Source organism: Dendrobates tinctorius, unplaced genomic scaffold (genome assembly GCF_039654945.1).
Source record: "Dendrobates tinctorius isolate UK_male_01 unplaced genomic scaffold, ASM3965494v1 ptg000018l, whole genome shotgun sequence".
NCBI lineage: Eukaryota > Metazoa > Chordata > Amphibia > Anura > Dendrobatidae > Dendrobates > Dendrobates tinctorius.
In genome coordinates this window covers 14375988-14392782 of record NW_027361686.1, presented here as the reverse complement: position 1 = coordinate 14392782, position 16795 = coordinate 14375988, and the positions used below count along the sequence as shown (strand labels likewise).

The 16795-nt window shown below is 43.8% G+C and overlaps 1 protein-coding gene across 2 annotated transcripts in view; it reads right to left on the bottom strand.

Annotated features, from left to right (window-relative positions):
• Positions 1 to 309: 309 nt before the first annotated feature.
• CBL (Cbl proto-oncogene) overlaps positions 310 to 16795 on the bottom strand; it is an 85059-nt gene continuing 68573 nt past the window's right edge. The window contains exons 11-16 of one of the 2 annotated variants that reach the window (XM_073566471.1): positions 12363 to 12719; positions 12099 to 12193; positions 9076 to 9222; positions 8897 to 8994; positions 5986 to 6153; positions 310 to 4214 (exon numbers count right to left, since the gene is read on the bottom strand). In XM_073566471.1, the coding sequence (XP_073422572.1) occupies positions 3955 to 4214; positions 5986 to 6153; positions 8897 to 8994; positions 9076 to 9222; positions 12099 to 12193; positions 12363 to 12719 (1125 nt within the window). In that variant the 3' untranslated portion in view covers positions 310 to 3954. The remainder of the gene's footprint in view (positions 4215 to 5985; positions 6154 to 8896; positions 8995 to 9075; positions 9223 to 12098; positions 12194 to 12362; positions 12720 to 16795) is intronic. The other variant, XM_073566472.1, reaches the window with a different exon arrangement.

The window sequence follows — 16795 nt, the reverse complement described above, 5'->3', positions numbered from 1 at the left end:
TCATAATCAAAAGGAGCTGGAAAAATTGCAAAACAATTGAAGAAAAAAAAAAAACATTCTTTCCTTTTCTCAAGAATGGAGGGAATTTTAATGATCCTTTAAGACAAAAAAAAAAGCCAAAAGGCTGCAGAGAAAAGAAAGCTATATAATGCAGGTGACATTGTGGCAATATATTATTCAAATTATTGCCATATTTTTCTAAATTCTCCTTTGGTGAAACCAAATTTTTTTTTATTGTAAACTATTGTTAAAATTCTCTAATAAATGCTAACAAGCCATGAAAAACAGGACGACAAAGCACACAGGAAATACCAGACAAAAAAATTTATTTTAAAAATAATTTTTTTTCTCCCCATCAACTTGTACAGAAAAAACAAAACTGAAAATAAAATAAGAAAAAGCTCTTTAGTCAACAGAAGAAAGTCATTAAATAAATAAGATGTATTTTTTTTTTCTTTTAGTATAATCTACAATCGTTAAAAGAACACAGGCATGAAATACAAACATATCAGGATGAGGGAATTCACGGGGGCCCTCATACGCAAGAATATTTACCTTTGGGTCTTGAATGAATCAGCAAGACATTTGATAAAAAAAAAAAAAATATATATTATATATATAAAAGAAAAAAATACAAATAAAACGAAGGCGTATGGTCATGAAACATTCAAGCTTGTAACACTGCGATCACCTGGAGCACGTGTTGGTCATTTCTGAACACTAGCAGCTGCCAAGTTGCCTCGAATTCTTACTGTATCTTGAGGCCATAACGTTGCAACAGCAATTATGCAAAAGCCAATCACTCGGTGGGGTTTGGAGAATGTCGTGGAGGAGGAGTGCAGTTTTCTTTTTAAGCTTTTTTATACGTTGTCTGCTTATAATGCCATCGCTGTGAATAATCATCAGAAGATCCGCAGTACTGGTGAGTTCAGAGTATAAAAGTGATCATATATACATTGAGAAAAAACAGAATGGGGAGCACTCACCAATCCTGAAATTCCACACTTTATTGGTAACGATTGAAACAGTCACCGGGAGAGTAACAAAAGGAGTGTGCAGGTGACGATGGCCGTTTTGCGCTGTGGCGCTCCTACGAGTCAATCGATTGCCCCATAGAAGCGCCACAGCGCGAAACGGCAGTGGTCACCTGCACACTCCTATTCTTACTCTCCCGGTGAAGATGTTTTAATCTTTTCCAGTAAAGTGTGAAATTTCAAGATTGGTGAGTGCTACCCATTCTGTTTTTTTCTGGATCTGTGATGTTGTTGTTTCTGGGTGAGCACCCGAAGTCTCAGGGTACATGCCTGCAGTATTCTTTAACACTGCATTGATTTGCGTAGCTGGAGTGGTATCAGCGGTGCTGTCCTCTCTTTCTATTGGATATATGGACTCGTATATACATTGCCCTAAGGAATTAACCGCTACTAAAACTTAGAAAATTCTGCATTTTCTGGATTTTCAGAAGGTCAAATCTGAGAAAGAAAGGTGATGCACATACTGTAATCACCCCGCACTTTCCCTACCTGCCATTACATGTATAGCCAGCAGATACGGTTACCATCTCCGAAGTGAGCGTGTGCAACGTTTGCAAATGTGACAGGACAATGCAAGAAAGGAGAACAGAAAGCCCACGGCATGAGGTAAACACGGATCCAACAGAAGAAACTGTGGCATTAAAATCATTGAAGAAAAATGGAGTTTCACCCCCTAATATGCTTCTAACCCTTGCAGACCTTCATTTGCCCTACCAGTTAAAAATTTGGATACAGAGTCAGAAACCCAAAATCTAAAAGAAACCTAAAATGGTAACAGACATGGAGGAAGAAGAATAGAAAGCACAAAATGATAAAGACAGGCAACAAAGTTGTATCCGGAAAAGATGTTGTGCAGGGATAAGGAAACGGGCCGCTTCTGGATTTACAGCTGGGCAGACTCGGCCAGCTGTCCTCTACGCCATCTAAGGGGATGTGCACACAGTGTCTCACCCCCACTGAGCTTTCGACGCCGAGGATGCACCAGGAAAATGCCAGCGGTGTTCAACCTCAGGCGTCTTTTTGGTTGTTCTTGGATGATGGCGTCCTTTAATCCGCTTCTGTTTGGAAGCCAGCTGAAGGACGTTCAGGACATTCTTTTTGGCAGTTTTGTGGCTTTTAAATCACAAGGGTTAAAAGAATCGCAAAGTCTGAATGTACAAACGGCAAATGTTCATTCTTTTTAGGAATTTATTTGCATGCACTTTTTCAGGCAGAATGAAGATTGTGTGCACATCCCCTATAGAAAAGCAGCCCTCAAAATCTAACACAATGCTTGTAATGCCAATTATGTCATATCCCAAAGTAAGAAGAGAGGTGTTGGACAATTTCGAGGGGCAGGAATTTTTTTGTCCCGTATGGCTGTACTCGCTCTCACTCTCCTCCTGCTGTTGTAGAACCAGCTCTCCACTACTGCGGTGGTGATTTCACGGCAACATTATTAATAAGGACCGACGACAGCAGCTGACAGCTGCTACTGGAGCAGGAGGAGAGGGTGAGGTAGTATAGCTGACATTTTCTTTAACCTTGGTGTTTCTTCATTTTTAGCATATTAAACTCATTTTTCCATTGCTTTTGTTATATACATAGTGGAAAAAGGTGAAAAGATATCATAGTTTTACTTTCCGCATTTCACTTGGAACCAACCGTGCCCCGTCTTGGGGGAAGGGAAATAAACTGTCTACATGCTATAAAAGCTACATGTGAGAGGACCAGTATGGCCCAGCGGAGTAATGAGAAAGAACCACCATTACTCTGGATCACTGGATATATGTGAAGCTAAGCAGACTGTAGATTTCCATCATTTGCAGATTGCCGCTTGACCACAACAATATGTACCGCCAAGTGGAGTTTCTTCAGGTAACTGTACAATTATTCAGATTAAAGCCCAACCGAGTAGAAAATGCATACAATCGAAAAATCTGTACGTACCTTGGACTTCTAGGTGTATACATATATACACATTTTACATACACATAAATATACTGCATATGTTACATATGTATACAGAGAAATAAAGAGCGACAGGCATCGGTATACTTAGTAAGGTATCACCAGCTCACTCCGGAGCACAGGTCTGTGGATCTCACCCCATCATTTCCCTGCACAAGATTTCCCCCATTTAACCCTTTTGACCCTGAGTTAGGCAACATTAATTCACCAGTAAAGTTGGGAGCAGATCCCAATTTCTGGAATAAGTTATGGCCTTTAGTCATAGGATTTTTAAAAAAAAATAAATAAAAAAATGCAAAAAAAAAAAAAAATACACAGCAGGTAACAGATACTCTTGGCCAGAAAATATTGAATATTTTCAAGAAAAGTTGCCATTTACTGCATGTTAATGAGCCATCTTGATTTTTATTCCAACTGGCAACATCGTTCAATCAGTGAGGTCCCCCATTCTGCATCTATACAAGATGCCGGTGAAGTCGATTAAATAACACTGAATTGTTAAAAACAAATGAAAAAAAGTTGGCGATCTATTCGCAAAACACAACATAGGGCCTATAGTGACCGGCAGTTAAATTTAAAAAAAAAAAAAAAAAAAAGAAAAAAAATGAAAAGGTTACGGGTGGAGAAAGTGGGTTCAGTGTACACATGATAATCCCCTGAGCCAATCAGAGCTTCCCACGTCTGCCTTTGCGGAAAGGTTTTCCTTTCAGTTGCCAAAAAGAAAAATTGGGGAAACTGCGCTCACACACTGCATTCTGATTGGTTAGGAATCACCTGATTTATAATGCTTAGCGGTATGCAGGCCCGTACCCTGTATGCTTCCAGGTTGGGGCGGAGTACGGACAATTTCCTCTTTATCCATGTACCCACAGTTGCCCCACACTGGTCCAATAGCTGTTCCCTTAAGGATCAGAGGTGCACGCATTACTCTTCTCATGACACTATGTGGGAGTATTTGTGGATCCGACTGCTATGTAGCCACGTGAGGAGCAGACGGTATGGCTACAAACTCGCGGAGGATATTTCGAGCCATTTCAATGTTGTTATGAGCGATGAGCAATGCTTTATTCACATCCTGCTGAGAATAGCCCTGGCTCAGCAGGCTCTCGATCTCACTGGAGAGTGGCGCGGATCCTCCATCATCGGCAGGGGCGGGGCGGCGCTCAGAGTTCATCCTCCTTGGGAAAGGTTTTGGTGGACGCTCTGGAACAGCTGAACACTCAAAAGCCCCTGCAATATGAAAACCCATTAAGGATGCAGACACGCAACAACTAAAGCAAGAATATGGACAACCAATCCGGCTGGGGGAGAAAGGAGACACGTGTGTGGGACCTGCCGCCATCTAACAAGTATCACCCTGTTTTTTAGAATGGAATACAACTTTAAAAAGGTACCCATCAACCGCCGACAACTTCACAAATGCATAACATGTCCGTGGGGAGGGGAAGCGCAAGTTGTGTAACCTAGGCCCCTACCAAGTAAAAGGTGATGATTTACAATCAAAAGAATATCTTAAAATGTGGGGGTTCACAGATTGGGAGAAAAACAACCAAAACATATGAATAGTTCAACGACCAAACTTAGACAAGACTCTGACCATCTCTGAAGAAAGAATGCATTCTAACGGGACTCCTGGGAATAGAAACTATTTCAAGAGTTACTGTCACTTAAAAAAAAAAAAAAAAAAAACGCTTGTGAAATTCTTTAGAGACGTTTTCAATTTTTGGTTACTAGAGAGATGTGAGAGGGCTTGCTTTTTGTGCCCTTAATTGATATAATTTTGGGGTACATACAATGCTTTATTCGCCTCTTTTGGCAGTGTTAGAAAAATGAAATTCTGGCAGTAAGGGTACGTGCACACGCTACGGATTCCGCTGCGGATTAATCCGCACGGATTTTGCAAAAACCGCAAATAATCCGCAGGTCCAAAGATCTGCGGTTTTGCCTGCGGTTTGGTCCTGCGGATTCACTATCTCCACAATTGTGGAGATAGGAACCCGCAGCGGTTTCCGCAGAAAGAATTGACATGCAATTCTTTCTGCGGATTCAAAACCGCAGCAAATCCGCGCGGATTTTTCCGCAGCGTCGGCACAGCGTTTTTTTTTTCCCATTCATTTGAACGGTACTGTACACCGCAGCTAAAACTGCTTCGGGTCCGCAGTGGCCAAAACCGCTGCGGAAACGCAGCGGAATCCGCAGCGTGTGCACACAGCCTTAGATATTTTTTTCCTAATTACTGATAGGGTTCATTAATTTTACACTTTAATGGATTGGATTCTTAGGGACATAAGACCACATGTATATTTGCTTTTTTTTTTTTTTTTTTATTCTTAATGGGTTTAAGTCGAACCCTATATATTTTTTTAAAAATATTTTTAAAAGCTTTTTTTTTTTTTTCTTTACTATATTTTGTAGTCCCCATAGAAAATTCCAGAGTCAAAAGTCCCTGGATTGCCGTAACTATATATTGCAATACCACAGTATTGGTGCATACCACAAAAATCATTGTCTCCTATGAATGCCAGCCACGGCGTTCTTCAGCAGACCCCCAGCCATCATGGCAAACCATCAGCACCCCACTGTATCTTGTTGCAGGGGCACTGAAGGGCTTTTACACCGACGCGCCCTTAAGGCCGCACAGTGTAAATGCTGCAGTCACAGACTGTATCCAGATGGATGAAACACGCAAGGTGAGCTGCGCTGCTGGAGTAAACCAATGCTTCAAAAAGATTAATCGAAGGGTTTTTAACTCACAACGTGTTTCAACACCGAACCGGCATCTTTATCATGAGAAAAAAATAAAGTCACAGATTGACAGTGGCAATTAAAAAGGTTAATAGAAGCAGGAGACGTTTGGTTCCATCCGCAGCTGTAAGAGGCAGATGATGGCTCAATAACTCAGCCATCATCTGCTGGAACAAATGTGGACTCAGCTCCTAAGCTCACAGGAAATGGGGGGGCCCACATATGATGTAACTGTACGACATACAACCTCATGTACCTGCTGCAGGGTCTCTACCTGCGGTGCTGGAACTAAAGGCAGGAGCGGCATTAGAGATATCAGAAAGTGTGCGCCGGGCTGGAGCCATTGGCAAGTGGGACTTTGGGATATCATAGCCATCATCTTCATCATCTTCTGGCCCATTACTGCATGCAGCACAGCATTCATCTGCATTGGGAAGCAAAGATTACATCATTAGCACACAGCAGCATCTGTCACATCACATTGAACTATTCCCAATGTCATATTTCTCCATCTTTCCAGTTTCATAATTGTCTCGTTAGCACAGATCTGTTACTAAATTTCACCATCTGATTAGATCATTAAACAGACCTCAGACCAAGGTACTTTGTAGATACTATGGTGAACCTAATCTGAAAGTGTAAGCTCAATCTCCGCCTACCTAGCCTGGCATCCCCTCAGTGTTCCTCCTCCATGCTGAATTCTCACACTGCTCAGTATAAGCTGCAGCTGTCAGTCAGGCTCAGGGGAACAGACTGTGAACCTGTTTAATTGGACCCATAAAATTATCAATTTAAAATCCGGATTATAGAGCCATCCTGACATGGGTTTTTATAGTAAGACCTCCGTCCTCAGATCAGGGCTCTATCAGTGTATGCAGATTGTACTGTGGAATTTGGAGACAGACCCATTATCAAGTTATTTGAATGTTTCTGCAAAAAAAAAAAAAAAAATATATAAAAAAAAATTTCTGCTACAAATAGGAAAGTTGCGGGACGTCCCAAGCGGAATTCTGTACTGCTCCTATGTGGTTTCTGTAATACTGCTGGTATGGCGGCCTCCCCATCCACAACGCTTTCACATGCATATGGCTGATCAAGCGAAGACTTCTTCTGAGAAAATCCTGCACATAAATCACAAGCTGCTAGTGATGAGCGAGCATACTGTGATCAGGTGTTAACCAAGGACACTCGTGTGCTAACCGAGCGACTTCGGCGTGCTCGAGAAATATGTTCGAGTTGCGGCTGTTAAACAACTGCGAGACATGCAGCCGCGAGGACCCCAACATATTTTTCGAGCATGACGAAGACACTCAGCACACGAGCATGGTGGGATAACACCTAATCCGAGCACGCTCGCTCACCACTACAGGCTACCTTCCAAAGTCACAAGATGACAGAATGAATACGGGCCCCAGAACACATACAAGGCACCGCATCAGACTTCACATGGGTTGTTTGCCTCCTGTAGTCTAGGCGCAGCATCACTCTGGTGCACATCACTCTGCACAGGGGCTGTACACGCAAAACGGCAATGTCATTCGAAGCAAAATTATTTGTAAACTGATTTTTTTCCCCACTTTTCTTTTAAGAAATGCCTATGAGACGGCTTGGACTATTAGGAGCAGTATGTAAGGAGGGGCTGACATCCTTCAGAGTCGGTACCTGGTCATGGCTCGCTCTAACAACAGCCCAAAACAATGGAGGGGAGATATGGCAAGTGTGCCACTGTGCGCAGAGATTCTGGAGACGGGTGTGATCCTTCCTCCATTTCACAGAAGCAGGGAAGTCTGAGCTAAATGTGACCTTAGAGTTTTCATTTTACATTGACCTTCTAGACGCTTTCAGTTCAGGGCTAGTACCACAAAGAAATGTAAGAGCTTGTAAAAGACCCATCGGATACCAGGGGGATGGAGAACGTCCCAGAATGTGACTCCTATACGTCCTCCTCATTCACCAGTACTGGAAAATGGGGGGAAAAAAAAAAAAATCACAAATGCAGCGAAATTGTGAAAAATCACACAATTCTGACATTGGTTTTTAAAAATAGTTTTTACAGTGTGCATTTTGTGGTAAAGATGACCTCGCAATAAGATTCTCCTCATTAATACAATTATGGCTATACCCAACATGTCCAGTTTTTTTTTTTTTATTTTAGTGGTGAAGAAGAAAAAAAATCAGAAGTTTGCAAAAAAAAAAAAAAAAAAAAAAATATCTGCGGGGTTGTGTTGCCATTTTCTGAGGCCCGTAACATTTTCATTTTTTTTTTTTTGACTGATGGAGCTGTATGACTGCTTCTTTCTTGCGGGCCAAGACAACGTTTTTGTTATTAATACCATTTTGGAATAGATGTGACTCTTTGATCGCTTCTTACAGCATTTTTTGTGGAACTCTGTGACCAAAATAATAAAAAAAAATCCAGAAACTTAAATTTAGCGTTTTTGAATGGTTTTTGCTTACGGAGTTTAATCGATCAGGTTCATTGTTTTTATATTGTGATGGATCGAACTTTTCTGAACGTGGAGATATGACGTGTACTTTTTTTATTATCTTTATTTTTAATTGGGGGTAAAGTGGTGATATGAAATCTTTTTTTTTTTTTTTTTTTTACTTTTTGATGTTACTGTTAGCCCCCTCCTTAGGGGACTTGAAGATGTGATCATCCCATCGCCTGTGCTATAAACAGCGATGCATATAACAGAAATCACAGTCTCCTAAGCCCGGCCACAGTCAGGGTTTAAAAGGGATCCCGAAATGACAGGTATGGGGGTCATCAGCTAATCTCTGGCTGTCATGACAACCCACGATCACATCACGGGCCCGCTGATGGGCGGAGAGAATGACACGCATGAACGTCGGCATGTGCTAAATGTCGCTGTCAGACACTGACTGCGGCATTTAAAAAGCTAACAATCATGAGTGGAGAACCACTTCACTGGTAACTGTTAGCGGAAGAGCCTGGCTATAATACTCCGCCATCACCTGCCGGTACTGGGTGGGCTCGCTACAGGAGCCCACCCACCCCATACAGCCGCTTCCAACTGGCGCCATACATTTTTGGCGAATGTCATGAAGCAGTTAACTACAATTAGGATATAGCAGCTTTTAGAGCGTCAATCATAGTCCTTCACTACGTAGACAAAGTTTCCCAGGAGGTTCCCAAGGCTTACCCGATTCACTTCCCGGCTCCAGGACCACCGGTGCTGCTTGGCACTGGATGTTGTACATGGTCTCGTATGAATCTCTTTCGATCAAGGGCTCCCCAGGCCTAAGAAACAGTAACAGTAAGTAGTTGGTATTCCACTCCAACACACCAAATATATAATCCAGGGTAAAAAGCTCTAGTAACCTCATCCCAGGAGTCATCACTTCCACTGGCCGCTCACATTTAGGTACCACGGTGGGAAGAACCGGTCGCGAGGAGGGGCACATGTATTCTGAATCATCAGTACTTTCTGAATGATCTCCTAATGGAGGTTTTGGCACTGGAAACGGCCTATATGGGAAGAAAATGGGAAAAAGAAATATACCGGAGGAGGAAACAAGACTGCAGGACACACCGTCCACTCCGCATGCACTCACCACATCTGATCTTACCATACAATCTACTAAAAAAAAAAAAAGGATTCTTTTTAAAGTATTTTCTGGTTATAACCATTTTATATCACTTTTAATGGAAATAGACCCTGTGATAATTTGTTTTACATACTGTAATATCTCAACCTGGGCTTGAAACCAGTATTAGCAATTAAACCAAGGGGGTCTGCAGCAGAGACACATTAACACACCCCATTCACATGGCAGGGGAAGAGCAGATACACCTAACCGTGAGCAAAAGCACATTTGCGCACCTTAAATGGTGCGGTCAGGGACAGAGTGACATTTATGTGATTACCAGCCACCCTCAATGCTGAACTCCATCACTATTGCTAGGAGTGGATGACCACTGTACAGAACGCCAGACACAGGACATACCACTACATCAGGTTTCAGGAAGGGGTTAAGGAGAATGCCTAGTGTGGATCAGTCCTCAGATTTTAAAACACAACCTGTACACATTATTAGAGATCCGACCTATTGAGGCTGGTGTACAGACTTTGAAAATCCAAGTCAGAAAGGCTGTACTACCAAGATATTAAAATGAGCATGTCAGATGGCCCAGAAAAAAGTCTCATCTAAATATAAAGCCAGAAACTTTTGAAAAGTAGACCGATCCACTTTATAGACGTGATTAAACATATATCCCCCACAAACTACAAGGCAGAGCAGGGGGAATAAAGACAGCAGGAACTACCCACTTTTAAACATGAAGACCGGTTCTCTTTTTCCTACTTAAAGTTGTGAAACATGAAGTGGTTGCTTCTGTGACCTCTTCAGGCTCCTCAACTGCAATTGTAAATCCATTTCCCCCACAATTCCGGCTTCAGAACAGAGTCACACTGAATGCAGAATTTGTGGCACTGTATTGTGATGTAAGGGCATCATACCAAGAAGAACAGGGGAACTCAATGACCACAGGATCTTCTAGGAACAAGAAGGGCACATGACCATTCTTGCAAAATTAAGAGATATCTGAGACTTAAAGAAAAACAAACAAATCAACATCATCAGTTTTGACACCAGTAGTCCCACCCTGTCAACAGGAAACAAACAGGCGCTAATAAGCAGCAGCTGAATCTCTGGCAGGAGCGGTCAATGACCGGCGCCAGGTACAACAGGCAGGTAGGTAGTAACTACATGCATGTTAGTGCTGAGGAACATTTTTTTTTAAAGTCCCAGATATCTTCTTTCAGGGGAGTGTATCATGTATTTAATCTAAGTATTACTATTTAAACCTAAATTATGTACAAAAGAAATAGTTTGTTGCCATCTTCAATGTAGCCAGTTTTTCAAATAATGCAGAACATTCCACGATGCAGCTACAATGGAGGCATGAATTCCTGCATGGTCTGTGGGAACAGAAGAAGGACTTAACTATCCCACCCTCCATCAGCTGCGCGTGGTATTGCTCCTTACTCCCAAATCTCCATATTCCCCTCTGTGAAGTCAGAGATCGGGTATGTGCACAAGGCACCTGTCAGACGCCAAAGAACTTGCATTGTGGTGAGGCAGAAGAGGCTTGTTTTAGCTTGAGAAACATGAAGGTTAAAAAGTACAAAAACGATAGGACCTTATGCACAGTCATTTCTACATCACAGTGCACACGATCCTTCTTTTTACCCCCTTCATCCCAAGACCTTTTTCCGTTTTTTTTTTTTTTTTTTTTTTAGCTTCCCTTCTTCCTAGAACCAATTTTTCCATCAATATACCCATGGGAGGGCTTGTTTTTTGCAGGACAAGTTGTACTTTTGCAAGACACCATTCACTTTACCGTATAATGTACTGTAATATGGGAAAAAAAAAGTGTGGTGAAATTGCAAAAATAAGTGTTATGCTACAATTTTTTTTTACTATGTTCGCTAAATGCTAAAACTGCAATTATGATTGTCCAGGTCATCACGAGTTCACAGATACGGAACATGTCTAGGTTCTTTTTTATAGGGAACTTGTCAGTTGTTTTGGCTAATATAACACAAGTACTGCAGTGTGCAGGCACCCGACCTCTCTGACCTTTCCCGGAGCCTGTGCACTGCAGTACTTTCCTCTGCCCTAAACAGGGCAAATCAGTACGCCTGCACAGGAGCGCAATGCCAAGAGCGATGTAGCAAGCAGGTGGGCGGCATTGCAAGAAGATGGCAGGCACGGGACCTACGACACCCATCGCACCGGACCATCCCCCCGGGTGAGTACAATACTACTTATTTTTCTTACCTTGCAGGGCGGATCGGGGGTTATCTACACCATTATGAGCAGCGCTCATCGCAATCAGCAATGACAACCACGGGGGTCTCCTGCAGAACCCCCACCGATTGTCATGCCAACCCATCGACGCTGGGTGATGTGACAGGCAGGGCACAGATGGGAAGGGTTAGTGACGCGCTTCCGGAGCAAGCATGCTAAATGCCGTTGTCAGAGATCGACAGTGGCATTTAAAATGTGAACAGCCGTGGGTGGATCGCCATTCCACTGGCGGCTGTTAGAGGCACAAAGAAATCAGCTATCATATGTCAGAAAAGATGCGGGCTCAGCAATGGAGCCTGCATAAAAGGGGGACACACGTCATGTGTTGTGAATGGGTTAATGTTTAATGAGCATTTTTTCAGGCGGAAACTGCCTGAAAGAGGTCGTGTGCACATACCCATATGGTCAAGCCTTGTAGAAGGTGATGGATCTTCTATTGCAGCTTTGTGAAACTCTACATGAACACTAAACTTGGGTTCAGAAAAATCTTTTGGTTTTAAACCCCCCTCCACTAAATTAGAATGATTTTACCTGGCGGCCAAAGAGTAGATGGCATTGGCAGAAGAAGATGGCTTCACTTTGGGATCATCAATATCAAGCCCTGCCAAAAGCTCCATACATCCACTCTGAAAAACATATCAAAGGGTCACATTTGAGTTAAAAAGTTCTTTATACTACCTTGCAGAGCAGATAGCTTCTATTCCAATCTATAACTAAGGCAGATAAAGTTAAGCGCATGAGAAAAGCTTACTGCTAGCAGCGCATTACCAGCTCATTGCTTGTTTCAGCACTTACTGTAGCAGCGTTGTCCAAGCTCTGTGTGCTTCCATGACGTTCTACCCTTTTATCATCAATATGTGAAGGCAACGTAAAGGGCAGAGAGTGTCTGTTGGTAAGCTCCTTGCCCCCAGTCCATGGGTCATTAGCATTCAAGTTGGGCGTTGGGGCTTTGGGAACAGAACGCCAAGGATCCGGACGATTTGAGGGATGAGGAAGTGGCTTTTCTGCTGGAGTGGAGGGAAGAGGTCTCCTCTGAGGTCTGTTGTCACCAACCATTGAATGCGGTCTATCTGGGGGTGGAGGTGGTGGGAGGTCTCGAAGCGTTGGAGGGACAGGCAATGGTTTGTCTTTGTGATGTAAACTAGCAGAAGCCTAAAGTATTTCATACAAAAAAACAAAACGTCATTTAAAATGTTAAGACACACTATTAAATAAAAAAAGACAAAAAAAAACCAAAAAAAAAAAAAACCACACACACTAAAAGGGTTAAACAACAAAAAAAATTCTGGGAAACGTTTAGGAATTGCAGCCATTTTTCTACAAAGCCTGCTCATTTCAGGAGCTCAAAAGTAAGTGGACAAATTAACTTTACCATAAATAAAATGTTCATTTTTACTACTGTAAGCAATGGACGTCACTGAACGCTGGGTTTCCTCCCAGGGCTTTACTACACCTAACTTCTGTTTCTTGTTTGTGGGTCTTCCTGCCTAACTTTTGTCTTAAGCATGTGAAACGCTGCTCGATGGAGTTGAGATCTGGTGATGACTCGGCCGTTACTGAATATTCCACTCCTTTGCCTTAAACTCTTGGGTTGCTGCTGCAGTATGTTTTGGGCCATTGTCCATGTACACTGTGAAGCGCCGTCCAGTTAACCTTGCTGCATTTAGTTGAGTGAGTAGAAAGAATCGCCCTGTACACACAGAATTCATCCAGCTGCTTCTGTCTTCAGTCACATCAACAAACATTAGTGACTCTGTGCCACTGGAAGCCATGCATGCCTATGCCATCACACTGCCTCCGCCATGTGTTACACAGGATGAGGTGTGCTTTTTATGATGAGACATTCCAAGCCTTCTCCATACTTTCTTCTTCCCATCATTCTAGAACAAGTTGATCTTAGTTTCATCTGTCCAAAGAAGGCTTTTCCAGAACTAGGCAACTTTAGTTATTTTTTGACAAAGTTAAATCTGACCTTTCTATTTTTAAGGCTGATTAATGGTTTGCATCTTATGGTGAACCCTCTGCATTTGCTCTCATGAAGTCCTCTCTTTACGGTAGACATAGATACTGAAACACCTACTTCCTGGAGAGGGTTCTTCACTTGGCTGCATGTTGTGAAAGCGTTTTTTTCACCATGGAAAGGATTCTGTGATAATCCACCACTGTTGTCTTCTGTGGATGTTCAGGCTTTTTTGAGTTCCAGGCTCACCAGTGTGCTATTTTTTTTTTTTGCAAAATGTACCAAACTGTTGATTTGGCTACTCCTAAAATTACTGCTATCTCACTGATGGATTTCTTTTTTTCAGCCTAATGATGGTCTGTTTCTCTTCAGATCAAGAGCTCCCTTGACCGCATATTGTGGGTTCACAGGAACAGGTTCCAAATGAAAATGCCACACCTGGAATCAGCTTCAGGCCTTTTACCTAATAAATTGATGATGGCTTAAAGAGGGAATACCCCATGCAGCCATTAAATAGCTTTTGAGATAATTGTCCAATTGCATTTGGTCCCTTTAACAAGAGGAATGTAAATATTAGAGAGATGTAATTCCTAAACCCTTGGGCCATGTTCACAAGTTCAGTATTTCACATCAGCATATTTAAGCCAAAATAAGGAGTGGAACAATCAGTAAAATAGGGATTTTTGTGTACTCACCGTAAAATCCTTTTCTCTGAGCCAATCATTGGGGGACACAGACAGTGGGTGTTATGCTGCTTGCCACTAGGAGGACACTAAGTAAACCAGAAAAAAAAAGTTAACTCCTCCCCTGCAGTATACACCCTCTCGATGGATGAGATTTCTCCAGTTCGGTGAAAAGAGCAGGAGAATAAAACAGTCAACAATAACCATAACTAAGTCAAAACCTAAGAATGCTACAGTGAGCCAATGGCCTAAACAGGGTGGGTGCTGTGTCCCCCAATGACTGGCTCGGAGAAAAGGATTTTACGGTGAGTACACAAAAATGCCAATTTCTCCTACGCCTCATTGGGGGACACAGACAGTGGGACGTCCTAAAGCAGTCCCTGGGTGGGGAGAATACATCTGCTCATCTGCTAAAACCCCATATACCACACTGACTTAACACTGTGGTACTGCCGATTGCAAAATGCGTCTACCGAGAGCTGCATCCGCAGAGGCCTGAGAATGAATTTGGTAATGTTTTGTAAAAGTATGCAGACTGGACCAAGTCGCAGCCTTGCAGACCTGTTCTGCCGAGGCCTGGTGCCGAATGGCCCAAGAGGCGCCCATTGAGCGGGTAGAGTATGCCTTAATCCCTGCTGGGAGAGGCACGTTCCTGACATGGTAGGATTCCTGAATCGCCAAGTGAATCCACCTGGCTAGCGTTGCTTTTGAAGCAGCTAGACCCTTCCTATGCCCCTCTGGAAGTATGAACAGGGCACCTGACTTGCGGAAGGGAGCCGTCCGCGAGATGTACCGTCTCAGAGCCCTAACCACATCCAGGGTGTGGAGGGCCTTCTCAATGCGATGGACTGGTGCCGGACAAAAGGAAGGCAAAACAATTTCCTCATTGAGAAGGAAAGAGGATATGACTTTGGGACATGGACGTCCTGAGAACTGCCTTGTCCTGATGAAAGTTCAGGAACGGAGGGTGGTAGGACAGGGCCGCCAATTCCGAAACCCGTCTGATTGACGTAATTGCCACTAGAAAGACCACCTTCCAAGAGAGAACGGTCAGTGGCACGTCCTGCAGCAGTTCGAAAGGAGCCTCCTTGTAAGGCCCCGAGAATCAGGTTAAGGTCCCAAGATTCTTATGGCCTTCTATAAGGAAGCGCCACATGGGAAACTTCCTGAATGAACGTCTTCACCTGAGGTTGGGTGGCAATTTTGCGTTGGAATAGCACTGACCAGGCCGAAATTTGGCCCTTGAGCGAGCTAAGCGCGAGGCCTGACTTTAATCCGGATTGAAGGAAATCCAATACGGCCAGAATGGAAAACAGACGGGATCGACCATGATCCTTGCACCATGAAAAGAAGGTTTTCCAGGTGCGGTGATAGATGCGCATGGACAAAGGCTTCCTAGCACTAATCATGGTGGAAATCACGTAGTGAGAGAACCCAGCCTGTGCTAAAATCCAGGATTCAACGGCCATGCCGTCAAAGACAGGGCCCCGGAGTTCTGGTGGTGAATTGGGCTCTGTGAGAGTAGATCCATGCGATCCGGAAGTCACCAAGGGACGTCAGCGATTAGTTGCATCAGTTCTGCGTACCATGCTCGGCGCGGCCAATCTGGCACGATCACTGGTACTCCCTGTTCTGATCTTCTTGATGACCCTCGGAAGCAAGGGAAGGGGGGGGGAAGATGTACGGGAGCCGGAACCGGTGCCACGACAGAACTAGGGCGTCCGCTCCGATGGCGCATGGATCGCGCGATCGGGCAATGAATCGAGGAACCTTGTTGTTTAGTCTTGAGGCCATGAGATCCACATCCAGAGTTAGCCAACGATGACAAATCTGCTGAAAGACTCCCGGATGAAGAGACCATTCTCCCAAGGCAAGGCCCTGGCGACTGAGAAAATCTGCAGCCCAATTCTCTATGCCTGGGATGTGAATTGCTGAGATGGGCGAATGGTTGGTCTCGGCCCAATGGAGGATGTGATTCACTTTATGCATGGCCATCCTGCTCCGAGTACCTCCCTGGCGGTTGATATACGCTACAGCCGTATCGCTGTCGGATTGGATCCTGATGGGGTGACCTGCGAGGAGATGGTGGAAACTCCGTAGAGCTAATCTTATCGCACATATCTCTAAAATGTTCGGGAGACGTGACTCTCGAGTTGACCAACGACCTTGTGCCGTGTGGTGACGAAAGACCGCACCCCAGCCCAGAAGACTTGCGTCGGTGGTTACTACCAACCATCTTACTGGGAGAAAATACCTCCCTTGATTCAGGGAGGACTTCAGTGTCCACTACTTGAGGGCTTGTCTGACCCGCAGGGACAGAAGGAACAGACGGTCCAGAGAGAACGGGTTCTTGTCCCAAGCTAACAGCAACGCGTGTTGTAAGGGACGGAGATGGAACTGTACGAATGGAGCTGAGAAACCGGTCGGAAGAGAGTCCGCGCTGCCTGTTGTAAGGCTTGGGTCTTTTCTGGAGGGAGAATGACCAACCTGCGGGAAGTGTCCAAGATCATTCCTAAAAAGGAAATCTGCTGGGCCAGTTGTGGGAAAGACTTTTCGAAGTTTATCTTCCATCCCAGGCGAGAAGG